The sequence below is a fragment of the Myxocyprinus asiaticus genome, chromosome 37 (assembly GCF_019703515.2).
Source record: "Myxocyprinus asiaticus isolate MX2 ecotype Aquarium Trade chromosome 37, UBuf_Myxa_2, whole genome shotgun sequence".
Lineage (NCBI taxonomy): Eukaryota > Metazoa > Chordata > Actinopteri > Cypriniformes > Catostomidae > Myxocyprinus > Myxocyprinus asiaticus.
This window is the reverse complement of record NC_059380.1, coordinates 40,121,565-40,149,115: the sequence shown is the minus strand read 5'-3', so window position 1 is coordinate 40,149,115 and position 27,551 is coordinate 40,121,565. Positions and strand designations below refer to the sequence as shown.

General features: G+C 36.9%; 1 protein-coding gene across 1 annotated transcript; it reads right to left on the bottom strand.

The window, feature by feature from the left end:
* Nucleotides 1–129: 129 nt before the first annotated feature.
* Nucleotides 130–25,224, bottom strand: LOC127427726 (H(+)/Cl(-) exchange transporter 4-like). The gene is made up of 12 exons (XM_051675514.1): nt 25,072–25,224; nt 23,580–23,734; nt 23,353–23,452; nt 23,056–23,243; nt 15,194–15,316; nt 14,824–15,030; nt 14,663–14,743; nt 10,192–10,737; nt 7,540–7,726; nt 5,137–5,532; nt 2,694–2,910; nt 130–624 (listed from the first exon to the last, which is right to left on the bottom strand). Exons 1-12 carry the CDS (start codon nt 25,139–25,141, stop codon nt 534–536), a joined length of 2,361 nt encoding a protein of 786 aa, XP_051531474.1. The 5' UTR covers nt 25,142–25,224; the 3' UTR covers nt 130–533.
* Between the last annotated feature and the right edge of the window lie 2,327 nt (nt 25,225–27,551).

Sequence of the window (27,551 nt, the reverse complement as noted above, 5' to 3'; positions counted from 1 at the left end):
AGTAAAACAAAGTTAGAGACGCCTTCTTAATTTTCATTGCACATGTTTATAGAGAGAATTCACCCAAAAATGACAATTCTGCCATTATTTACTCAACCTTAAGTCATTCTCATTCCAAACCCGTATGAGTTTCTTTCTTCTGTGGGACGTAAACGGTGAATTTTTCCATGTTCTTGAATTTTTTAATAAAGTTATACAGGTTGAGACTGAAAATGAGGGTGAATAAATAATGACTTTTGGGGGGGGGTGAACTATTCCTTTAAAGTTTGTTTAAATCTTTAAATTTACAGTAATGCACATAAAAAATACATATGGCGAGAGCAGCTTAATAAAAAAAATAACAAAAACAACATTAACATTGAAAAAAACAATTGACCGACAGTCTCAGTTGCACCAGTCACATAAACACACATTATTGTGCCAAACTAGAAGATTGGGTGTGTAACAGATGACAGGACGGGTGCACTATGTACAGAGTCAGTCTGGAGCGGGTTCAACTCCTGAGGTGACAGTAATCGCACTCCGCACAGCTGTTAGTTGAACATGATTGATTCAGGGTCTTGATTCATCATTTGAGCCATGTGTCGCAGAACATCCTTCTTAGTAATGATTCCAAGCAAACGTCTGACGAGAGAGAGGTTATTTCAATTATTATCAGCAGTTTTAACTGATTAGAGAACATGCTAGTGCTAAATAAGGACAGTTTAATCACATGTTGCCTAATTTAACCCTCAAGGAACCAGACTTTTGATTATCAGCATAAAATCTAGCTCACTTTGCAGCTTATTTTGGTCAAGAAACATCCACTTGGACAGGAAGAGACCATCTGAGTGACAGGTAAGACGACCAACCACTTTGTATTTTTGTGATGCTTAAAGGGATAGTTCATCCAAAAATGAAAATTCTCTCTTACTCACTCTCATGCCATCCCAGATGTGTATGACTTTCTTTCTTCTGCAGAACACAAATGAAGATTTTTAGAAGAATATTTCAGCTCTGTAGGTCCATACAATGCAAGTGAATGGTGACCAGAACTTTGAAGCTCTAAAAAACACAAAGTCAGCATAAAAGTAATCCTTAAGACTCTAGTGGTTTAATCCATGTCTTCAGAAGTGATATGATAGGAGTGGATGAGAAACAGATCAATATTTAAGTCCCTTTTTACTATAAATCTCCATCTTTGACCAGCCCCAACCAGTAGGTGGTGATATGCATGAAGAATGTGAAACACCAAGAAACAAATGAAGAACAATGTGAAAGTGGAGATTTATAGTAAAAAAGGACTTACATTTTGACCTGTTTCTCACCCACACCTATCATATCACTTCTAAGACATGGATTAAACCACTGGAGTCTTATGGATTACTTTTATGCTGCTTTTATGTCCTTTTTAGAGCTTCAAAGTTCTGGTCACCATTCACTCACATTGTATGGACCTACAGAGCTGAAATATTCTTCTAAAAATCTTCATTTGTGTTCTGCAGAAGAAAGAAAGTCATACACATCTGAGATGGCATGAGAGAGTAAATGATGAGAGAATTTACATTTTTGGGTGAACTGTTCCTTTAAGCGTGGATAAATCTGAGAACAAAGCAGAATAAACAGTTCTGCTCGTGCATATCTTGTTAACATGCTATTAACTGCCTCAAATAAATCTTTGAAGATCTTTCAGAGATTCCAGTGGCTAGTTTTAATGTTGGGAAATTTTTCAGTAATGTTGATCAATCCTTAATATGTTTGATACAAGTTTAAATAATTAAATGTTAATACATTTTTCAAAATTATTACCTTTTTGGTTTGCTCTGATACAGTTTGACTCATGTTTTTGTCATTTTTCACATTATTGTCAAATACAAATATGGTATTTTCGTTGACCTTTTGGAGTAAAATTGACTAAAATTAATGAATATGACATGTCCAAACATTCAGAAAATTTAAAGGACAACTGGGTGATTCTCACGAAACCTGTGAAGAAAATGGCCAAATCATTTTAAACCCCAAGAAATGTTGTATTGATTTGCATAAAGAAAATTAAACCTACATTTAGGACCATCTGTGACATTATTTTCAGGATGCTTAACCACATTTTATCCCCATTTCTCATTACCCTAAAGTGTCTGGACATTTTACTTTTGCCATTGTTTTCAATTATGATTCTTATTATCATAATGCAGTTTTTCTTTTTTTACTTTATTACAGTAAAAACATTTTTTATAAAACCAGTGAAAATGAAATGAAGTACTACTGTTATGTACAAATACTTTACAATTCAAATAATACTGTATATAATTTTTTCAAGTTCTGGTAATGAGAACATCATATTGACCATCTTTTTTCGCATTGCGGTAATAAGAATTGGAGGTAAAATGTGCGTAACTGTCATGAAAATAATGTCACAATGTAAACATTTTAATGGCAATAAAAACAGGCTTCCTTTTCTGTTAAAATATATGCAAAATATAATTTCATGTATTTTTCTATTGATTTTAGAGTCAAATAGGACCAGGACGTTTCCTGACAGGTTTTTGTGATAAGGTATAAATTGTGAATAAAATTAAAACCGGGTGGAAAAATGAACTGCGCATCCAGCAGCATTGTTGCTTTCAGTGCAGACAGATGGAAACTTTTGTACCCTAAGTGTTTTTCATCTTAGTTTATGAAAAGAAAGGGCCAAAACGTTTGAAGGGTCTTACCCACTGCGTGTGACGAGACACTGGCGGAGACCCAGTTTGCGGAAGATGTCCACCACCGTCTCCATGGGCGTGTGGTCAGTGACAGTGAAGGGACTGAGATTCAGGATGCGTCTGAGTTTCAGCGGCTGCGGGTTTGACACAGAAAGCTGCGGCGCATCTTCAGTGAAATAAACTACCGAATTACTCACCACACCGTCCTGTTTCTGACGTGCATTTTCTACACACACACACACACACACACACACACACACAGAGAGAGAGAGAGAGACAGAACGACTACAGTAGACGCAGTTATATTTACAGTTCATTCATTAACATAATATAGCGCTGTATACTAGGGCTGGACAAACATCAAAATGTTCACAATATATTTTGAATAATATTGCTGCTGATATAAAATGAAGGAATAATTCACCTAAATATTTTAATGTGTTTTTTATTTGGTCATTAAGTTAAGATTGTGTCAGACTAGTTTCACAAATTTCCTCGAACTTGCGAGCATTAAAGCAATATTCCGGGTTTAATACAAGTTGAAGGGATAGTTCAACCAAAATTAAAAATTCTCTCATCATTTACTCACTCTCATGTCATCCCAGATGTGTATGACTTTCTTTCTTCTGCAGAACACTGAATATCTCACAGAATATTTCAGCTCTGATGGTCCATACAATGCAAGTGAATGGTGACCAGAACTTTGAAGCTCCAAAAAGCACATAAAGGCAGCATAAAAGTAATCCATAAGACTCCAGTGGTTTAATCCATGTCTTCTGAAGTGATATGTTAGGTGTGGGTCAGAAACAGATCAATATATAAGTCCTTTTTTTTACTATAAATCTCCACTTTCTTTTTTACATCTGAAAGTGAAAGTTAAAGTGGAGATTTAGAGTAAAATAGGACTAAATATGGTTCTGTTTCTCACCCACACCTATCATATCACTTCAGAAGATATGGATTAAACCACTGGAGTCGTATGGATTACTTTTATGTTTCCTTTATGTGATTTTTGAAGCTTCAAAGTTCTGATCACCATTCATTTGCATTGTATGGACCTACAGAGCTGAAATATTCTAATAAAAATCTTGGATGGCATGAGGGTGAGTCAATGATGAGAGAATTTTCATTTTTGGGTGAACTTTCCCTTTAAGTTTAATCAGCATTTGAGGCATAATGTTGATTTCCATAAAAATTTATTTCGACTCATTCCTCCTCTTTTTTTTTAAAGAAGCAAAAATAGAGTTTCCAGTGAGACACTTACAATGGAAGTCAATGGGGACAATTTTTGGAGGGTTTAAAAGGCAGAAATGTGACGCTTATAATTTTATAAAAGAACTTTACAATAATTCTTCTGTTAAAACTTGAGCTGTAAAGTTGTTTAAATCATAATTTCTACAGTCATTTTAAGGTTTTAGGGTTTGCAGCATTATGTCGTCATGGCAACAAAGTTGTAATATTGAACAATTTTACACAGAAAAGGTTAGTGATTTTATCACACTAACATCATGTTAACATGCATCTTATTGATGTCTTGTGTCTATACTTTTGAAACAGTATTTTAATGTTTACAGATTGACCCCATTGACTTCTATTGTAAGTGTCTCACTGGAACACACATTTGTGCTTTTATTAAAGAAAAGGAGGGATGAGTCAAAATTAATTTATGTGTTAATCAACATTATGCTGTCGACTGAGCTTAACTTGTATTGAACCCGGAATATTCCGTTAAGAAAGAAATGTTTTATTGCCGTAACTTCATTAGAAATATTGACATTAGAGTAAGTTCGATTATTTTCCTTGAATCAGTTTAATCTGTCTACATTAATCGATTCAACTCTGATTCAACTATTCGTTTGCCTCATCATTTAAAAAGTTCACAGAAGTCTCCACATGGCTTTTTTCATGTATTAAATGTTGTTTTGTCACAATTTTATTGAGAAAAGTGTTGTTATAATAATGGTGCATATAAATGAAAATTATTACATGTAATATTTGTGTTAGTGTATTTAAAATATATTTTATAACTAATGACTATTTAGAATCTTACTGTGTTTTTTTGCAATGAACATTTTTATTCTACATGAGCTACAGTGGCTGTTTGGTTGAAATGATATTGTCTTATAAAAGATATATAAAGATGTGCATCTAGATATATATTATATTTTAATTATTTGTAATAAAAATAGAATGAATTTAAACAGATTAAGCCAGGAATTGTTTTCCTACAGATTTTTAGATGCAAAACCTTTATGAGGTATGAACATTACATTAGAATAGTTAGGGTGCATAAAATGTTCAACAATAAGTGTGCTGCATATCCAGGCCAAATAATGATTCGAAGTAAAAAATAATAATAATAAGTAGCTATAGTAGTTATTGGCAGATCAGATAAGATTATGGGAGAGTATACCCTGGTATTTTAGTTTGAAAGTGAGTGTGTGTCTCTTACTGATAGCCAGGATAAGATCTCGTCTCTGAACGAAGCCGATAAGTCTCTCTGATTCACGCGAGACAACCACAGGAAAACCGTTGTAGTCAGTATCTTTGATAAGCATCTCCACATCCTCCACTGTGGTGCTGTCCTGCGTCAGCACAGACAATGGCAGCTCGTTCCGGCGTGGTCGCATCACGTCTGTGGCTAGCGTGCGGTGTGTGAACTCATCTTGATCCAGGTACGGGTAACCGTTGAGCTGAATGTGAGCTTCATAAATTCCCTCCTTCCCGAGCGCATCAGCAACCCACTTACTGGTGACGGCGGCCGCCATCAGAGGAACGATGTATTCGAGACCGCCGGTCAACTCAAACATGATGACCACCAGAGAGACCGTCATCCGAGTTACACCACCTGGACAAAAAAAGAGACGAGGCCGAACTTTATTTTAATATAGCAGCTTCGCAGCATTTCTGAATGTCACAAGCTGACAAGTTTAGTTCTTTATTTTTTTATTTCGATTATTGGTGGAAAAGACCGATAACCGATTAATCGGCTGATATATATTTTTTTTATTTTATAGAGGTTACAAGAGTCCAAAATAAATCAAATCCCACAATTTGGTCAAGTTTATTAGTCAACTAAAATCCCAATAATAACCAGAAAAAATGAAGATTTGGTGCATAATGCTTAACTTTTACCTATAAACAAGCCTGAAACACAACAGGGACTCTTATTTTGCAATGACGTAGACTTGGGTCTGTTACAATGTTCTTTATTTAAGTACTTATCAACTTAAGCTTTTTATTTAATAGATAAAGGTTTTATATATTTCACCAAATGAGGTTTAATGAGGAATAAGGTTTATTATGATTCACAACAAAGATATGAAGTTGGAGACACAATGTATGCGCTGGCGGGGCACGATGTATGCCCTCGATTCAGCTTAGAACACTAATCAAAATAACTAATTACACATGGTGAGGGAGGATAAAAATATGGATGAATATTGTCAATTTAGATTTCTAGAGGCCGTTGTTATACTGTAGAATCTTCCAGTGCCGACCACAAAGAAAATCAAATCTATTGCCAACCATCGGCATTGAATTTTGATGATAACCGATAGTTCCAACAAGCAGCTATCTGCACAGATTAATCAGTAAAACCGATATATCGGTCTACCTCTAGTTTTTTGTACTTCAGACTGTTGTTTTGTTTGACAAGAAAAACTATCTTCATAGCATGTGACCCACATTTGGTTTTTGCTCATTGAAAATGGGTAAAATGTCACAATTTATGGATGGAGCCACATTGAGATCCCCATATCTCTGGAATTTAACCACAGAGGGCATTCAAAATGAAGATACAAAAAGGAAAGTTTGTTCTGAACCAGAATCTAATAGAATATTAAGATTTCTGTAATCCATCTGGAGTTATTGACACTCAAACTTTGTAAAGACAACAGAAAAAAGTTTTTTTCCCCCATTTTTGGACTCAAAATGAATGAATGAATGAACGTTACATTTAAATAGCTCTTTTCTGACACTACACTCAAAGCGCTTCACACAGTGAACAGGGGAATCTCCTCAACCACCACCAGTGTGCAGCATCCACCTGGATGATGTGACGGCAGCCATAGTGCACCAGTACACTCACCACACACCAGCTATTGGTGGAGAGGAGAGAGTAGAGTTATACAGCCAATTAATGGATGGGGATTATTAGGAGACCATGACTTAGAAGGGCCAATGGGGGGTTACACCCCTACTCTTTAAGAGAAGTCTCCTGGGATTTTTAATGACCACAGAGAGTCAGGACCTCGGTTTAACGTCTCATTCGAAAGATGGTGCTTTTTTACTGTATAGTGTCCCCGTCACTGTACTGGGGCATTAGGACCCACACAGACCGCAGGGTGAGCACCCCCTGCTGGCCTCCGTAATACCTCTTCCAGCAGCAACCTTAATTTTCCCCAGGAGGTCTCCCATCCAGGTACTGGCCAGACTCAACCCTGCTTAGCTTCAGTGGGCAACCAGTCTAGAGCTACAGGGTGATATGGTCGTGAATGCAACATGAGGTGCTGAAGTCAACTAATTTTGGTAATAGACCGACCTTATCTGACACCTTTATAATGTTGTTTTCTAACTTGAAGTTTTGCTCCAAAATCATAGGTGAAAATTGTCATTTTGACCCCCCTCTACAGAACAGATTACTCTGGCTTTCATACTAATCCATGGAATGTAATATTTTGGCTTACATAAACATTCTTTCACAAGTAAAATAACATCAAAAACAAAATTTTGAGCTGGGGACCTCTGGTTGAGTTGACACAGAATGACCCTTTAAAAAGCACACAGCAGCTTCAAAATTCAACTCTTTCTTTGAATTAGTTGAATATTACAATTTCAAACCTCATGGCCTTACCTAAACATGCAGCGGCCCCGACCATCGCGTACAGGCCCGGCGTGACGCAGTCTGCACCCGGACGACACCAGTTCTTAAAAATGATCCAGTCGTGGTGATGATATGCCATCTGCTCCACTGCAATGCCTACGATACGCCCGGCGATAGCACCCACCGCCATACTGGGGATGAACAAGCCTGAGGGGATCTAAAAAAATAAATAAATCACGTGACAAAGGTGATGTTGCAAATCAATATCATGAGTAATATCATTCAGGGTCCCATATTATTATTTTCATTTTCACACCGACCAAAGGCTGGTCAATTAAGAAATTTTGTACTGGAATTACTAAATTGATCATTTGAATATCCAGTAGGGTCTGAAAGACTGAGAAAATGAAAACCTAAAATCAAAATATAATTTAAAGCTGAAAATAAACAAAGTTTTAGGATTTAGAAACGTAAAAAAAACAAAACAAGTCTGATGTGACATTATGATGTGAAGCAAAAGGGGGACATACCAAATACTAAAACATTCTTCATTTTAAATCGACACAGACTGAAAATCTTTGACATCAATGGCACCATATTTAATCTGAAAGTTCCAGCAGAGAGAAAAATGATCAACTTATTTTTAAATAATTGCAAAATAACAGCTTAAAATTTGTCTCTACTTTTATGATACTTTTATTGTGATTTTCATCCTATGAACTGTTCACTGTGAACCCTAATGTTGTCATTGCTGGAAAAATCAAGTTAATTCATCTTTATTTGAAATGTCAAGTTTTGGGATCTATGTTCATTGAACTTATTTGTCTTAAAAATCTACAGACTTAGCATTAACAACTCAAATGATTGAGTACAAAATTGAGGCTATGGGCAATACCCATAATCCCTCGTACTTGAATTATTTAATTTTGTTTCTTCGGTCAAAGGGAACTAATGGGGGCATTTCAATAGTTATTAAGAATTCATAGAGGTTTTTGCTCTTTTGTAGTACTATTTATGTTGTTTTGTTGCAAATTGTTGTTTCATGTGATGTCACCATTAGGGTGATTTGTGTCCCCTTTGGTCACGTTGGACCTTGTTAACACTATCTCAGTTCTCCTTGTGCATGTGCAACTGAAGTACATGTGTCTATGCATTTCAGTGGAGAATTAAGTTTATTTAATGACTGATCTAGAATCAGTTATAATCTTCTTTATTTGAGCTGTGAAATTATATGATCTAAATGAGTTAACCAACAAACATTAAGCAGAAACAACAATACTTAAATTAAGTGTACTTGCATCTAGTTACCTTAAATAGTTAAGATCATTCAATAAGATCACCAAGTTAAGTGAACTTAATTACGCATGTTTTGGAGACACCATTACTCAATTCAACTGAGGGAACGAGTTCACTCAATAAGTTGAATAAAGTTAACTTATTAGGGTTTTCGGTGTTGTTGCATGAAAAAGAGATATGTAAAGATTCTTTGAAAATTCTCCTTTTGTGCTCTCATGGGAAAAATAAGGGTGAGTAAACAATGACAGTATTTTCATTTTTTGGGTGTACTATCCCTTGAAAAACAGATATTGTTGTTAGGAATGCACCAATGTATCGGCTGCCAATATTTACCGGCCATTTACTGACCAAATTAAAACCATCAGCATATCTGACCCTGCACTCTGACCCCAGCTTAGCTGGGATATGTGAAAAAAAAGAATTTCACTGTATATGTGCAAATGTATAATGTGTGAAAAATAAATATAATTAAAAAAAAAAAGAAAAAATCTGTTATAAGCATGAAAACGTCTACATGAAAAACAGATGGCTTTTTTTTTTATAATTAATTATCATCACACTTTAATAAAACTGTGAATTCAAATGCACAATCCAGAAATAACGAAATGTAGAAGGGTTGGCACTCCTAAGAACATGTGATATTTAATTTTTATTCTTTCTCGTTCTCACATTAATAAGGACGAATTGGCGTTACAGACGTGACAGTTGTGAAAGTGGTACTTACCTATACATGATGAGGTACAACCATCCAAAACTCTGTGACTCACTTTGACTTCTGAGACATTAGTATGGTATCCACTAAGGCTGCACGATTGATTGAGTTAAGATTAAAATCGCAATATGGCCTTGCACGATTATTAAACTTTAAAAGGCTGTGTTTTAAAATATAGCATGCACTTCAGTGCTTCAGTCAGTGCTGTGTGAGCAAGCGGCGCCCTCTAGCGGTCTGGACGGCAATATCCATTATCCATTACAACGTGACAGAATATAAAAGGGCATTTTGTTCCTTTGGTTATAACTTTTTATTTTTCCATGACGTGGTTGACATTTCTGTGGAATTTCCCAACATAAGTATAATATGAATTTGTAACATTTTATCTTATACAGTACATGTACAAATATGCTATGATATTTAGATATTTTTTTGTCTTTTTATCTTCTATTTATCTTTCATTGTGTGTGACTCTCTTTAAAAATTGGTACTAGATCTGATCCATGTTCAATGCTTTTGTACCTCTACATTTTTAAAGCATAATTCCTGAGCAAAACAGTGATATGATGACAAAATAAGGTAAGTGGCAAAATATTGGTACGAGTATCGGTAAAAAAATGTCATACTGGTGCATCCCTAATTGTTGTCAATCCCCAGGGAACAATCGCTCTCACCTTCATGCCGAATGTAAAGATAGTGATGACTATCTTGAAGATCAGTGCCAATGTGAGCTGCCAGAGGGCGCTGTAGACACCAGGCCCCGCGGGTCTGTCTGGAATATCGTCCACTGGTCGCGTCATGTTTGGGTTGTTGATGTAATCACAGAGTTGCGACGACTCCAGCGCTCCACAGTCGTTAAACAGCTCTGAGATCAGTTCACTGGTGCTGCGGCGCGTGTATGGATTCGGGAACGCCAGGATAGCCGTGATTCCAGTCACCAAGATCACCTCCAGCACCGGATACTTCCCGAGCAGCGTGGTCTTACGGCGGCGACACCACGCGATGTTGCAGCGAATAAAAAGGGTCCCCCAGAGACCGCCGAACACTCCCAGCAGAATGAACGGCACCAGCTCGGCCATGTACCAGGGCGTGTGGTACTCAACGTAAAATAAAACCAAACGATTGTTGCCAAAAGGGTTGATGGAGCGGAGAGTGAACGCTGCCACCAGCGCAGCAAAAAAAGACCGCCACAACGTCTTCAGAGGGAAATAATAACTGACCTGCAGGAACAGATTTGACATTATTTATTGAATTATACATTTATAAGTAAGTCTTTAATTAGAAATATGAGACGGCTGAATTGACCATTCAAAATCTTGTATTCCACAGAATACAATTGTACGTGTAATACATTTATTATGCACACACTGAGATGGGGCCATTCTTTAAAGTTTTGTAGCATTTACAATTCCAGCAACTTATTATGTGAAGCTTGTGGAAGGCTACCCAAAATGTTTGACCCAAGTTAAACAATTTTAAGGCATTGCTACCAAATACTAACAGAGTGTATGTAAACTTCTGATCCACTGGGAATGTGATGAAAGTAAGAAAAGCTGAAATAAATAATTCTCTCTACTATTATTCTGACATTTAACATTCTTAAAATAAAGTAGTGATCCTAACTGACCTAAGACAGGCAAAGTTTTCTATGATTAAATGTCAGGAATTATGAAAAGCTGAGTTTAAATGTATTTGGCTAAGGTGTATATAAACTTCTGTCTTCAACTGTACATACACATACTGATATGAAAAATCATAGTAGCTGGTAAAACATCAAAGTGTCTGGTAAAATTGGGCATTCACCCACCACTGTGAACCCGCCAGTGTAGGTGGGGGTGTGGTAAAGCACCGGTTTGTGAATGGAGAGCGAGATCAGGAGATGAGAACGGTAAGGATCATCACCTAGCAATGACTGTCTCTAACAGCTGTTTGTCATTGCAGTGAGAGTGGAGATGGGCTTTAAGAGTAAGCCAGATGCCAGTCCCGACAGAGAGTGATGAGATATGAGCTGGAGAAAGACTCTATTGTTTTATGTCTGCTGAAAAGCGGAAATACTGAATTTAAAAGAAATAAAAATGTACAGTTTGAGTGAGATTCGCCATCTCCCGCTTCCTCCTTTTCCTGGGTTTCGGCACCAATGTAACAGGTAAAGGATGGGCAAGGAGGAAGCGGGAACCGGCAGAACAGTCAACATAATTTTAATTACATAAATTAACTTAAACAAACATAACCACACACAGCGGTAGCGTGTGTGTCTCCCTCTCTCTCTCGAACTGGCGCTTTCGGCTCGTCTTTACCCCCCTCCCGGCTGATTAGCCCGATTCAGGGCCGGGCGTGTGTCCTCATGCCCCGGCTCTGCCCTCCTCCTCATCACACCACCACAAAAGTTAATTTCATAACCTGGTTGTGTCTATACAGTATGACCTATTTCAAACACTACGCATTTTTACTACCACAACATTTTTAAGACAATTGATTTTACTGACGAAATTAGCTATAAATAAATTAAATAATATTTTATATTATATAAATTATATAAATATAAATAAATTTAAATACCTCTGTAAGATGAAGCAATAATTTTTGATAAATTGTAATGTGTGCAATTTAGTATAATCTTAGATTTGAGTTAGGTCACTCGTTCCTGCAACACACTTATCATCACTAAAATGTATCAATTATAACAATTATTAAATGCCAAATCTGATTGTCACCGGTCCTACTTGACCCGCCCTGAGTAGGATTCAAACAGGCGATCCCCAGTATGGGAGTCAGATGTGCCAGCAAGGAGGCTATGAAAGCCATGGGTTCTAGCCTCGGCCGCTAGTGTGTCTCTTAAGGCCAGGAGAGTGAGGTTTACACTGCACAGCTCTCACGTGCTATCTAGCTACTACTAAACCCACCCCCTTAAACCTCACTCCCATCCAGGTCACGGCACCAGTGTCACCGGAAGCTGTTGGGCCGTGAGTTGAGCCTCCCCTGTCAACAGCGGCAAAAGGCGGACCGCCCACTGGTTGTTGGGCCATCCCCAAGATTCGGCCATCCACTCAAACAACTCAGCCTCTGGGTCGTCCTGTGGGCCCACCTTGACGAGTGTGTCGTGGGGAATGGCCAAAGCTGTGGCCAGGGTTGTGGCTGAAGTTTCCCCCTAGGGTACTAAGCTCCGTAACACCTGCCGGTCCTCAGCTTGGGCCTGAAGAAGCACCTGGAACTGCTGTTATTGCTCTGCGCGCAGATCCAGGAGGGCTTGGTGCTGGGTTTGGTGGATAGCAGCGAGGGTCTTGATCACCTCGGCCAGCGGCGAGAACTCCATAACGGCGATTCCTTCCTCTTTCCAGATTTCGGCATCACTGTGACAGGTTCTTGGTTTGTGTGGGAAGAGGAAGTGGGAGCCGGTTCAACAGTCTCTTTAAATCGCTTTTCAGTGAAACACAACCAAAGTTAATGCTTTTCAGCATGACAGTCAACACACACACAACGGCAATCTGCATGGTTCTCTTTTCTTTTTCCAGCGGTCTGGCCTGCCCTTTAAACCCCCTCGAGCTCTCACTGCAACACAAAACAGCTGTTAGAGGTGATTTCCCACAGGTGTCAATCCTTACCGCTCTTCCACTCCCGGCCTCGCTCTCCATGATCATCACTCAGCCACGCCCACATCACCACACTGATCTTTTATCAGCCTTTAGACATACTGTATATTTACTAAAAAACTATTTGGATTCAAAAAAACATTTTTTTTTTTTAAATGTGCATATTTTTTTGTTTTTGGTGAGAGTTTCATATTATTAGAGCCTCCTAAATGTTGACATGTAAAGTTCAAATCAATTCAGGGTTCCCACTGTTTTCAAGACACAATTTTCCAGGACCCAACCAAGCAATCACCATGCTACCAACTCATTTGAATTCGTTTTCAAAAAATCAGTGGTCCGACTGTTCTCATTGTCTAAAGTTTGTAACTCAAATATTTTTGAGGTTAACACAACAGCATGTCGGAACGAGAAAAAAAATCTTATTTTGTGCTGTAATATATCAATACTTAAACTATTTAGTTGGAGCAAAGCAGAGATGACAGCAGATGAGTTTGCAACAGGGATTAGTTCATGACAGTTTACCATTGATGTACATGTAACAAAAAACGTGTTAGCAAGCGTGTTATTTTTTTTCTAAAACATTTTCCAGGACAAAATTTGTTTTCCCAGGACATTTAGGTATTTTTCAAATTTTCCATGATTTTTTCATGACTGGAAACTGCACTGCAAAATTCCATGTTTTCCAAGACACGTGGGAACCCTGCAATTTGAATAATTACAAAATAAAAATACTCTCAGATGCTTCTCAGATTTATGGCCTGGATCTTGTGTTGTGGTAATGAGAATTTCTCCGGACATGCTCCGGAAAAGTTTACCAAAATTTGGAAAAAATGATTATGCTATTAACTTTCAAAAAATTGAGTGTGATCTGAAAGAAATCAGTATTTCGTGAGAATTACCCAGGTGGTTGTTATGTAGTTGCTAGGTATTTCTTCCACCCCCAAGTCTCTATGATATTCTGCTCTCTGCATAGGACACGAGTCCCTCCTTCAATGGAAGTTTTGTGTGTGTGTGTGTGTGTGTGTGTGTGTGTGTGTGTGAGTGTGTGTGCGAGTGAGTGTGTCTATGAGTGTCTGTGTGTGTGTGTGAGTGTGTGTGTGTGTGTGTGTGAGAGTGTGTGTATGTATGAGTGTCTGTGTGTGTGTGTGTGTGTGTGTGTGTGTGTGTGTGAGTGTCTGTGTGTGAGTGTGTGCATATTTATGAGTGTGTGTACGTGAGAGTGTCTGTGTGTGTGTGCATGTGTATGTATTTATGAGTGTCTGTATGTGTGAGTGTGTGTGTGTGTGGGTGGTTTTCGAGGACATTTTTTAGGTTACAAACTGGTAATTACAAGGGTATTATGTTATAAATGTGGTTTATAAGGACATTTCTAGTGTCACCATAATTCAAATCGCTTAAAAAAACAAAAACAAAAAAACATACTAAACGATGTTTGTTTAAAAATGTAAAAATGCAGAAAGTTTTTTTGTGAGGGTTAGGTTTACAGTATAAATTCATTGTCTATGGAGAGTCCTCATCAGGATAGCCGCACCAACGTGTGTGTGTGTGTGTGTACCTCCTCCAGGCTGAAGAGAACTCCTCCAATTGGAGCTCCAAATGCAACAGACACACCTGCAGCTGCAGCTGCTGACAAAACCTGAAACAAATCAAACAAACGGATGAGCAAAAATATTCCAGCAGATAACAAAAACTTTTACTATAGCAGATCTTACACACCTCTCTGCGTTTGCCCTCGTTCTTACTGTATTTGGAGAAGAGGCTGCAGAACAGGTTGCCACAACAACAGGCGACGTGGACAAGCGGTCCTTCCTTCCCCAGACTGAGACCAGACGACACGGCCAGCACTAGAGTGACTGTCTTTATCAGCAGAGTCCACTTCCCCAGATAACCCCGAATGATGAAGCCACTCAAGATTGTCTTAATCTGGAAAACACACAAACTCAGTTCAGTCCATCTTGTATAGAAATATTTGAATCAAAAATTGTATTTTAGTCACGTGTGTTAATACTCCAACAGTAGACACATTCGCATTTCAACTAGCAGGTTACAGCGGTTTACTTGTTTCCTAGTTGAATGAGATTTTTACCTCCGGTATTCCTGATCCACAGGCATACGGAGCGAACACTCGCACCAGAGACACGGCCAGGAAAGAGAAGAGCAGGGCCCACAGCACATACAGGAAGTAGTTTAGCACATACGCCCCTGCACCCTGATGAAAGAATGACACAGTTATGAGCAAAACACTGTTTGAGAAATACGGCAAAAAAATAATAATTTCTCAGTCCTGTTTTCTAGTAAAAATATCTAATATAAAACATCTTTAAAACAAGATGCATTTACATGAGAAGCAAAATTGTAGTTAATTGATAATTAGACTTTAGTTGTCAGTATACATCAGTAAAGTTTTTTTTTCTTACCACATTTTCACATTTTATTTTATTATTTTTTATGAAGATTAAAGCATATAGTCACAAAATTACGGTTAATTTATGCATAAAACAAGAAAACAAAACAATTTGCAAATTAGGTAAATAAAAATGTATTAGTTATTAACTTAATTTTATAAATTAAATTTATTTGTAAGGTATTTTTCGGGTTCAATACAAGTTAAAGTCAATCGACAGCATTTGTGGCATAATGTTGATTACCACAAAAGTTTATTTCGACTCATCCCTCCTTTTCTTAAAAAAAGCACAAATCTGTGTTCCAGTGAGACACTTACAATAGAAGTCAATGGGGTCAATCTGTAAACTTTTAAACAGACACCATTACAACAGTATAGACACATGACGTAAACTAAAACCATGTTAACATGCATATTGTTTACGTCTTGTGGCTATACTTTTGAAACAGTGAGTATCTTAACGTTTACGGATTGTAAGTGTCTCACTGGAACCTCCATTTTTGCTTTTTTTAAAGAAAAGGAGGGACGCGTTGAAATTTATTTTTGGGGTAATGAACATTATGCCACAAATACTGTCGATTGAGCTTAACTTGTATTGAACCCGGAATATTCCTTTAATTCAAGATATATTCTCTGATATCGGGCCTCTATTTATGTGAGCGCGCAATGTGCAGCGCTATGTCTTATCCAATTTTCATGAGAGCGCAAGTAGGAGTGGCTGGGTGTGTCTGCACTATCTGTGGGTGTATTGTATGTTAATGAAGTGACGCAAAGCTCAAGTAGGAGTGGCTGGGTGTGTTTGCACTATCTGTGGGTGTATTGTATGTTAATGAAGTGACGCAAAGCTCAAGTAGGAGTGGCTGGGTGTGTTTGCACTATCTGTGGGTGTATTGTATGTTAATGAAGTGACGCAAAGCTCAAGTAGGAGTGGCTGGGTGTGTTTGCACTATCTGTGGGTGTATTGTATGTTAATGAAGTGACGCAAAGCGCAAGTAGGAGTGGCTGGGTGTGTCTGCACTATCTGCGGGTGTATTGTATGTTAATGAAGTGACGCAAAGCGCAAGTAGGAGTGGCTGGGTGTGTCTGCACTATCTGCGGGTGTATTGTATGTTAATGAAGTGACGCAAAGCGCAAGTAGGAGTGGCTGGGTGTGTCTGCACTATCTGCGGGTGTATTGTATGTTAATGAAGTGATGCAAAGCGCAAGTAGGAGTGGCTGGGTGTGTTTGCACTATCTGTGGGTGTATTGTATGTTAATGAAGTGATGCAAAGCGCAAGTAGGAGTGGCTGGGTGTGTCTGCACTATCTGCGGGTGTATTGTATGTTAATGAAGTGATGCAAAGCGCAAGTAGGAGTGCCTGGGTGTGTCTGCACTATCTGCGGGTGTATTGTATGTTAATGAAGTGATGCAAAGCGCAAGTAGGAGTGGCTGGGTGTGTCTGCACTATCTGCGGGTGTATTGTATGTTAATAAAGTGATGCAAAGCGCAACTTGCTATTTTCATGAGAAAAAAATCCTGAGGTCATTGCACTATGTTTCAGAGGCACGTCTGTTTTCAGCGCAAAGTCTAAAATCAGTTCCTGCATTTTCAGTTTGGAGATTCCACCAGCAGGTGGTAATAAACTTCATGTCCAAACTCTGAAAATATAGATATAACATGAAATTATGTCCCTGATGATTAGAGTTGTACCCGTCTCCTGAAACAAAAATGTATCAGATTTGTGTTAAACTTTCTAGAGGTCATGGTTTATTTTAAAATTATTATTATTATTTTAAAATTTAAAATTGTATTCATGATCTAATTTGTATTGATATTTTCCACCTGTTATCATAGAGTGATTTTTAAGTCACCGCAAAAGGTGCCGGTGGAAGAAGTCGGAGAGAGTAAAATGTTTGATATATGTAAAATGTTATAATCAAAATTTTGATTATATTTTCATTTCGTTTTAAGTATAATTTGAATTTAGAAATAGTTTTGCTTTAATTTTTTCATGTTTCAATAATTTTATTTTATTTTTAAAATATTAATCGACTGGGGTGGCCTGGGTAGCTCAGCGATTATTGACGCTGACTATCACCCCTGGAGTCGCGAATTCGAATCCAGGGTGTGCTGAGTGACTCCAGCCAGGCCTCCTAAGCAACCAAATTGGCCTGGTTGCTAGGGAGGGTAGAGTCACATGGGGTAACCTCCTTGTGGTCACGATTAATGGTTCTCGCTCTCAATGGGGCACGTAGTAAGTTGCGCGTGAATCGCGGAGAGTAGCATGAGTCTCCACATGCTGTGAGTCTCTGCGGTGTCATGCACAACGAGTCACGTGATAAGATGCGCGGATTGACGGTCTCAGAAGCGGAGGCAACTGCCACCAAGATTGAGGTGAGTAACCATGCCACCAGGACGACCTACTAAGTAGTGGGAATTGGGAATTCCAAAACTGGGAGAAAAGGGGATAAAATAATATATATATATATATATATATATATACACACACACACACACATTTACAGTACTTGTGAAAAATGTTGCATAGTGAGGATGTCTTCAAAAATAATGACATAAATAGTTTTCATTTATCAGTTAACATCATACAAAGTAAACATAAAAAAAAAGCTAAATCAATATTCGGTGTGACCACCTTTGCCTTTAAAACAGCCCCAATTCTCCTAGATACACCTGGACACAGTTTTTCTTGGTTGTTGGCAGACAGGATGTTCCAAACTTCTTGGAGAATTCACCACAGTTCTTCTATCTATTTAATCTGTCTCAATTGCTTCTGTCTCTTTATGTAATCTCAGACTGACACGATGTTCAGTGGGGGTCTCTGTGGGGGACATGACATCTGTTGCAGGGCTCCCTGTTCTTCTATTCTAATCTTTTCTATTTGCAGAAGTAATGTTTGGGAGTCTAACATTTATATTTCCTATTGACACACTAAAGCTGAAGATATAAATAACCATCTAAAGACAAATATATATATATATATATATATATATAAATCGACTGGTTGAAGGGAAGTATGTGACAATACAATCACTGCTAAAAGGACAGTTCACCCAAAAATTTCAATTCTCTCATTATTTACTCACCCTCATGATATCCCAGGTGTGTATGACTTTGTTTCTTCACCAGAACACATTTGAAGAAAAACAGAAAAATATCTAAGCTCAGTAGGTCCACAAAATGCAAGTGGATGGTGATCAGACATTTGAAGCTTCAATAATCACAGACAGTCAGCATAAACATCATTTATGCGACTCCAGCAGTTAAATTAATGTCTTCTTAAGCGACATGATCGCTTTTGGTGCAAAAAACGATCAATATTTAAGTACTTTTTAACTATAAACCATTGCATCCGGTGAGCAGCATTTGCAGCGCTGAGTCCATGTGGTCTCTTGTATGATATGTTCGCGCTGCCATGGATACAGACATAATCTCACATTCTAAACCAAGACCAACCAAGCTTCTGTACAGCGTTCCTCCTACTCAGTTGTAAACAGCGCTGCTCTTCCGGCTGTGTTGCAAGTGCGTCAGTTCTCGCATGAACGTACCAATGCGATTACGTCACACGCACATACTGCTGCTGATTGGAAGCATGATTTAGAGTTAAAAAAGTACTTACATAATTATATTTTTTAGTGCCCGACTGATATATCAATATTTTCCAGCAGAGCGTGCTCCGACTCCATTGTTTACAGAGCTGACTCTGAGCTGACGGTGGTTCTGCAGACGGGGCGGAGTTAAGCGGTGTGTTTTCACAGTAAGTTGCTAACTAGTTTGTGAAATACATACTGGAAAGTTAATAAACAATGACCTCATCATTTTCCCTTTTCAATATAACTAATATAACTTTAACACTGTCCCTGACAACCATGTCACTCATGTTTATCACATCTGTTTGCTGTTAGCCAGCTATAGTTTGTCACTGCAGTCAGTAATGTAGCAGATTGAAAGGTAAACATCAGAGCATCTTTTTGCAGCTCAGCAGACAACGGTGCGGTGGTGGATTGTGTGTGGTGAGTGTTGATTTCACGCTATGTTATTACCTAGCTGGTGTGACACAATGCTGGGAAAATAAACAACTTCCATCTTTTACTCTCCGTGACAACGAGCTTACAGCTAACTAGCTAATCGCGTAGCTACTTTCATTGTTGTCACCTGAGTGGAAGCTAATGAGTAAATATGTATTCACCAAACTGTTTTGTTCAGGATTCGCAGTTTGATACCCCCTTCAACCGAACAATTCCAGTCGTACAAAATCTAATATTTTAAAGTCTGGTTTTCCACCATTGAAAGTTTCCCGTGAACTTGTATAGCAGAATACGGTGTAACACCGCTGCCGCTGTTTAACTCTTGTCTCGGCAGTATTAATATAGTCAGCATTTGACTGATACTAAACAGTACTAATGTTTATTTAGCTATTTGTTTTATTTTTATTTATTCTTTATTTAAATGGTCAGCATTTGACTGATACTAAACAGTACTGATGTTTATTTAGCTATTTGTTTTATTTTTATTTATTCTATTTAAATGGTCAGCATTTGACTGATACTAAACAGTAATACTGATGTTTATTTAGCTATTTATTGTATTTTTATTTATTCTTTATTTAAATGGTCAGCATTTGACTGTTACTAAACAGTAATACTGATGTTTATTTAGCTATTTATTGTATTTTTGTTTATTCTTTATTTAAATGGTCAGCATTTGACTGATACTAAACAGTAATACCGATGTTTATTTAGCTATTTATTTTATTTTTATTTATTCTTTATTTAAATGGTCAGCATTTGACTGATACTAAACAGTAATACTGATGTTTATTTAGCTATTTATTGTATTTTTATTTATTCTTTACTTAAATGGTCAGCATTTGACTGATACTAAACAGTAATACTGATGTTTATTTAGCTATTTATTGTATTTTTATTTATTCTTTACTTAAATAGTCAGCATTTGACTGATACTAAACAGTAATACTGATGTTTATTTAGCTATTTATTGTATTTGTATTTATTCTTTACTTAAATGGTCAGCATTTGACTGATACTAAACAGTAATACTGATGTTTATTTAGCTATTTATTTTATTTGTATTTATTCTTTATTTAAATGGTCAGCATTTGACTGATACTAAACAGTAATACCGATGTTTATTTAGCTATTTATTTTATTTTTATTTATTCTTTATTTTAATGGTCAGCAATTGACTGATACTAAACAGTAATACCGATGTTTATTTAGCTATTTATTTTATTTTTATGTATTCTTTATTTTTAATGGATTAGCAATTGACTGATACTAAACAGTAATACTGATGTTTATTTAGCTATTTATTTTATTTTTATGTATTCTTTATTTTAATGGTTAGCAATTGACTGATACTAAACAGTAATACTGATGTTTATTTAGCTATTTATTTTATTTTTATGTATTCTTTATTTTAATGGTTAGCAATTGACTGATACTAAACAGTAATACTGATGTTTATTTAGCTATTTATTTTATTTTTATTTATTCTTTATTTTAATGGTCAGCATTTGACTGGTACTAAACAGTACTGATGTTTATTTAGCTATTTATTGTATTTTTATTTATTCTTTATTTAAATGGTCAGCATTTGACTGATACTAAACAGTAATACTGATGTTTATTTAGCTATTTATTTTATTTTTATTTATTCTTTATTTTAATGGTCAGCATTTGACTGATACTAAACAGTAATACTGATGTTTATTTAGCTATTTATTTTATTTATTCTTTATTTTAATGGTCAGCATTTGACTGATACTAAACAGTAATACTGATGTTTATTTAGCTATTTATTTTATTTATTCTTTATTTAAATGGTCAGCATTTGACTGATACTAAACAGTAATACTGATGTTTATTTAGCTATTTATTTTATTTATTCTTTATTTTAATGGTCAGCATTTGACTGATACTAAACAGTAATACTGATGTTTATTTAGCTCTTTATTTTATTTGTATTTATTCTTCATTTTAATGGTCAGCAATTGACTGATACTAAACAGTAATACTGATGTTTATTTAGCTCTTTATTGTATTTTTATTTATTCTTTATTTTAATGGTCAGCAATTGACTGATACTAAATAGTACTGATGTTTATTTAGCTATTTATTGTATTTTTATTTATTCTTTACTTAAATGGTCAGCATTTGACTGATACTAAACAGTAATACTGATGTTTATTTAGCTATTTATTGTATTTTATTTATTCTTTATTTTAATGGTCAGCATTTGACTGATACTAAACATACAGTACTGATGTTTATTTAGCTATTTATTGTATTTTTATTTATTCTTTATTTTCTCAGTGTTCATTTCTAGAATTTGTTGACAATGTATAATAATAATGTCAAATATTCTTTGATAAAAATATCTGTTTAAGAAATCAGCCTTCTGAGTACCTTTGCATAGTCATATCGGTGAAAAATCCACATAGAAAAGGTCTGTTTTCATTCCAGCTCAAAAATTAACTATATCGGTCACCATATCGGTAATCTGTGAATTTTCTGTGGTATAATCTGTGGTATCGGTCTCAAAAATCCCATATCGGTCGGGCTCTAATATTTTTCACACCAAATGTCGCTTTAGAAGACATTAATTTAACAGCTACACCTGCATGGATGACGTTTATGCTGACTGTCAAAAGAGAAATCTCTATTCACTTGCATTTTAAGGACATACTGAGCTAAGAAATGTTTCTATTTTTCTTCAAATGTGTTCTGCTGAAGAAAGAAAGTCATACACACCTGGGATATCATGAGGGTGAGTTAATAATGAGAGAATTACCATTTTTGGGTGAGCTATCCCTTTAACACTAGCCATGATTTGTGTGTCAGCAGATGAAAATGATTAATTAATACTTACATTCTCTACATACATCCAAATCCTGATGAGAACGTATTTTCCATACATATAAAAGGAGCGTGTCACTGTAATAGAAATATGCCTGACATTCAACAAGGACGCAGTTAATGCACAAAAGAACGTAAGTCCATATTTCTATTCTTGTAATTCATTGCATTCAGTCCATTCACACTACCAACTTCTAAATGTGTTGTCTTTGTTTATATTGCTGGTGCTTGAGGTAATGGACTGTATAATAGGACCCAGATGCCGCAATAACCAGAGAAGAACCTCAGAATTCAATTGCACTTGATCCGGCCCATTAGTGCTTTGTGTGAGCAATTTCGTGAAACCCACTTGCGCCTAGACTTAGCACACGCTTGCACGAAAATACCAAAACTTCATGGCCATGCCCACTGACTTTGCACGTATGACTCAAAGCATAGCGCTGCATTTAGTGCTAGCACTCTTAAAATCTGGACCATCATTTTAATATTTGATACAATTTTGTTTTTCAGAAAACGTATCTTGTTTCATGGATGTTTACAGCACATATTTATACTGGAAAAAAGACAAAAAAATATTTTTTGCTGTGTAAAGGCTCCTGTATCACACAACTAGGCTTAGTTTGCACTTCACAATATGCAGATGTTCGTCTTTTAGTTGTGTAAACATACGTCTGTATATCCTGTCATGAGTTCGGCCCACTTCTGCCACTGTGGACATTTGTCTCGGTCAGCGAAGGTCGTCTCATTGGACGTCCAGCAGCACTGCTCATGACTGTACCAGAACGCAGACAGACACACGCCCTCCTTCAGATCCGTCATCCAATCGACAGCCAGATCGATCACACCAGCCAACGTGCCTGCAAGAGACCAGCAGTGTTACAAGGTCCATCAGAGATATCAGATCAAATCAGACCTATGATGTCAGCGTATAGTGCTGTGACATCATGTGTAGGCGTGTCTCTGTACCTGACAACAGACCAATCAGCAGCATCACCAGCCATCCTGACCAGGCATCTAGTAAACTCTTTATAAACTCCCAGATGGACCCTTTACTCTTACTGGTGATCTACAAAAATAAATCAGATACCTAAATCCTCAAACGGCACATTCACATAGTTACACTATTAATGAAATCACACTCAACCAGACATTTCTCAGATTATCACAGTCTGTCGGCAGTGTGTGTGTTTTACCTTTCTGTGTCTGTCTGTGTCTCTGGATTTCTCTCTCAGCCAGTCAATGGTGTGAAAGTCCTCATAAGTGCCGACATCTGGGAACGGCTCGTCTAGAAAGTCCATCAGGTTTCCCGCGCCGTTCATCTCCTCTGTGGGAGTGGCACTGCTGATACCTGCAGACAACAAACCACAAGAGTCTGTCAAAAGTTTGACTTTTCTATCTGCTCCAATTCATGCATCGATCGGCACTGTTTATATATGCCTACTGTACAGACACACATGGCGGCCATCTTTGGAACCCTAAAGCGGCATAAAAGTGCAGCTCCTATCTACATGAATGGGGGAAAGGAAAACAGAACTGAAACCAAAACACAAAACGGTTGGTTGAGATAACGACCAAATAACATAATTAAAATCAGCAGTAAAATCTGAAAACAAATGTATCTTAAATTGTGCTTCTTTACCTCAGATCACACTAAAAAATTCTATTTTTCAGGCTGGTTTGGCTGATGCGTATGAGCGTACTTGAGCTGACTGACAGGCGATGTCTGTATCTAAAAGGTGATTGGCTCTTCTACATGTAAGGCGAGATATATTGGACGTTCCATTTTCTCCCGTTCATATTAATGCAAGTGGTCCGTCTCGGGCTAAATAGTCTTTGCTACAGATCTCATTTCATTTAGCTGACTGATAGTCAGTGTTGGATAAGTTAGTCTAAAAAAGTAAATTGGGGAGAAAAGGGGAGAAATTAATAAATTATTCATGAATTGGCCAAAGAATTAAAGGGGGCAGCGTTAAATTAGAAAAAATACATTTTAACATTAGATGTTAAATTTCGATTTTAAATTCACTATTGTTTTATATAGAATTGTTATTTAGAACAGTATTTAATGCAAATTACTAAAAAATTGAGAGTAATCCCTTACTTTACGTTTTCAATGAAAAAGTAATTTAATTACAGTAATTAATTACTTAGTAATGCATTACACCCAACACTGCTGATAGTGTACAACACAGTGAATATTGCAGTATTACAATAACACAACACTGCTGAAATGCATCCCCTTATAATATAATGCAGTACTGTGGTGGTACCATGGAATGATTATCATATTAATTTTGTACCATAGTGTTTATGGTACATGACTAAAAATACCACGGTATTACCATTTATTACGTGTTTTAGCTTTAACTGTCAAAAATTGTAGCAGACTTTTAACTCAGTAAACCTGGGTTGTTAACACTGAACCAAGTTTTATTTTATGAACCGAGTCAATGTAAGAAAACACAACACAAGGACACAACAAACTCATGAAGGCCTGACAGAAACAACGTCTCAAATGTTACGAATGCATTTTTATTTTTACCTGACAGACAACACAATATAAACATACACATACATTAGACATCAAAGACATTACATTTTAAAATTAATCTATAATAAGCATGTGGTATTGCATTGCAGGTGCATTATTATCACACAAAGACGCTGATGTTTAAGTCATCTTACCGTCTGCCTCAGCCATATCCGCCATATTTGTGTTTAAATCAGAGCTGCGGTGATTGTTTTGGGTTTTCATCCATCATAATATCCGATTAATGTGATTATTGTGATGCAGTTCACAGATGACATGCAGCAACAATAAATTCTGCGATGACGTCAGGGCGCTTCTGATGACGCAACTTCTACGTCAGTTTGTTTTTTGTTTATTGGATAAATTTTTACTCTAGATAATATAATCGTTCTGTATATTTCAATTTTAAGGATGGGTACAGCAGATACAAATGGAAATCCGCAACTGTAATCTGTAAAAAAAAAATATTTTTATAAAATCCTTATCCGGTAATCACAAATGACTGTGATTGGTCCACCTTGAGCAGCGCTGAGAAATGCAACAAGTATCACGAGACAACGCCGTCTTTGTGTCGCTGTCGCTTTACAAGAGATCTGGGAAATTATCTACCTGGCACTGTCATTAAAGAATAAACTCAACAAAATATCTTTGAAGGCTCTCCCTGCTGGGGAGAAAAACACCTTAAAGCCGAAGTATGTCATTTCTGTGCCACTAGGCACCACCAAATGGAATTGCAAAAAATAAAGGTTGTTACCTCAGCTTTCTGAATACGCCCCCCGTCTCTTGTTGGTCAAACAAAGAGATAGCCCCGCCCCCATCTCACGCCATTGGTTGAGTAACGTTGTTGGGGCGGTTCTCAGTGGGTCGCTCAAAACAAACAGAGCAATTTTCATAGCACCACAGAAAGCCAGTGCTTACAGTTTTTGAGAAAATGGACCTGTGAATGGCTTACTTGTTGTTTTCTCTGTATATTAAGCTGGGATAGAAGAGTGTTTAAACCTAGAAAAAGTTACATAATTCAGCTTTAAATCTGTCTCATTTAAAGATAGTTTGCTGGTTTTAACTGGTTTAAGCTGGTCTCCTAGCCTAGCCAAGCTAGTGTTCAGTGTTGGGCAAGCAACTCAAAAAATGTAGCTAGCTAAGCTACCAACTACTCAACAGAAAAATAAGCTAAGCTAAAAGCTACACTTCAGAAAAAGTTGCAGGTTACACTACAAGCTACACGCCAAAAGTAGCTTGCTACATTCAAGCTACATTTAATGCATAGAGCATACTATCATAGACAAAGCACCTAAAAGACATATTTACATGATGTTTATCAAAGCCATGGTACAGTATATTACAGTTTAGTGCAATACAGTTTACAAGTTTACAGTAGGTGCAATACGTACGTATGTGCACGTAAAACAAACAAACAAGTAAATTCCTATTTAGACAGGCTACCTTTACAAACCCATGTGTTCAGTGTGTAAAATCACTATTTTTACATTTTAGTTTTCATATTTATACTACTACAGTACTTTGCAAAAGTTTTAGGCACTTGTGAAAAATGTTGCATAGTGAGGATGTCTTCAAAAATAATGACATAAATAGTTTTCATTTATCAATTAACATCATACAAGTCCAGTAAACATAAAAAAGCTAAATCAATATTCGGTGTGACCACCTTTTCCTTTAAAACAGACCCAATTCTCCAAGATACACCTGGACACAGTTTTTCTTGGTTGTTGGCAGACAGGATGTTCCAAACTTCTTGGAGAATTCGCCACAGTTCTTCTATCTATTTAATCTGTCTCAATTGCTTCTGTCTCTTTATATTATCTCAGACTGACACGATGTTCAGTGGGGGTCTCTGTGGGGGCCATGACATCTGTTGCAGGGCTCCCTGTTCTTCTATTCTATTCTATTTGCAAAAGTAATGTTTGGGAGTCTAACATTTATATTTCCTATTGACACACTAAAGCTGAAGATATAAATAACCATCTTAAGACAAATGCTTCTGTGAAGCATCTTATGATCTCTAAGACTTTTGCATAGTACTGTACCTCTACAAACTCATACCCATTTAAACATAATTTCATTTGCACATTTCTGTATAAGAACTCTGCATACATACAGTATACTATTAATCTTATCCTGTAATTCTGTGTCTAGCTGTTGTATTTCTGTATGTACTGGAAGCTTTTGATAAGAGGCCAAATTCATTGTGTGTGAGTATGTGTGTGTGTGTGTGTGTGTGTGTGTGTGTGTACATGTTTATACTACATTGTGGGGACCAAATGTCCCCACAAGGATAGTAAAACCTGAGAAAACCTACCTTGTGGGGTCCAGTCAGCAGTCCCCATGAGGGAAATGGCTTATTAAACAAACTAAACAATGTTGTTTTGAAAATGTAAAAATGCAAAAAGGGTTCTGTGTGGGTTAGGTTTAGGGGTAGGGTTAGGGATAGGGTTATGGTTAGGGGATAGAAATGATCGTTAGATCTGTATAAAATCTATAAAATGCATGGAAGTCTATGGAGAGTCCCCACAGTGATATAAAAACAAGGTTGTGTGTGTGTGTGTGTGTGTGTGTGTGTGTGAGAGAGAGAGAGAGAGAGCACATCTGGGTAATAACCATCAGTGATTTCTGATGA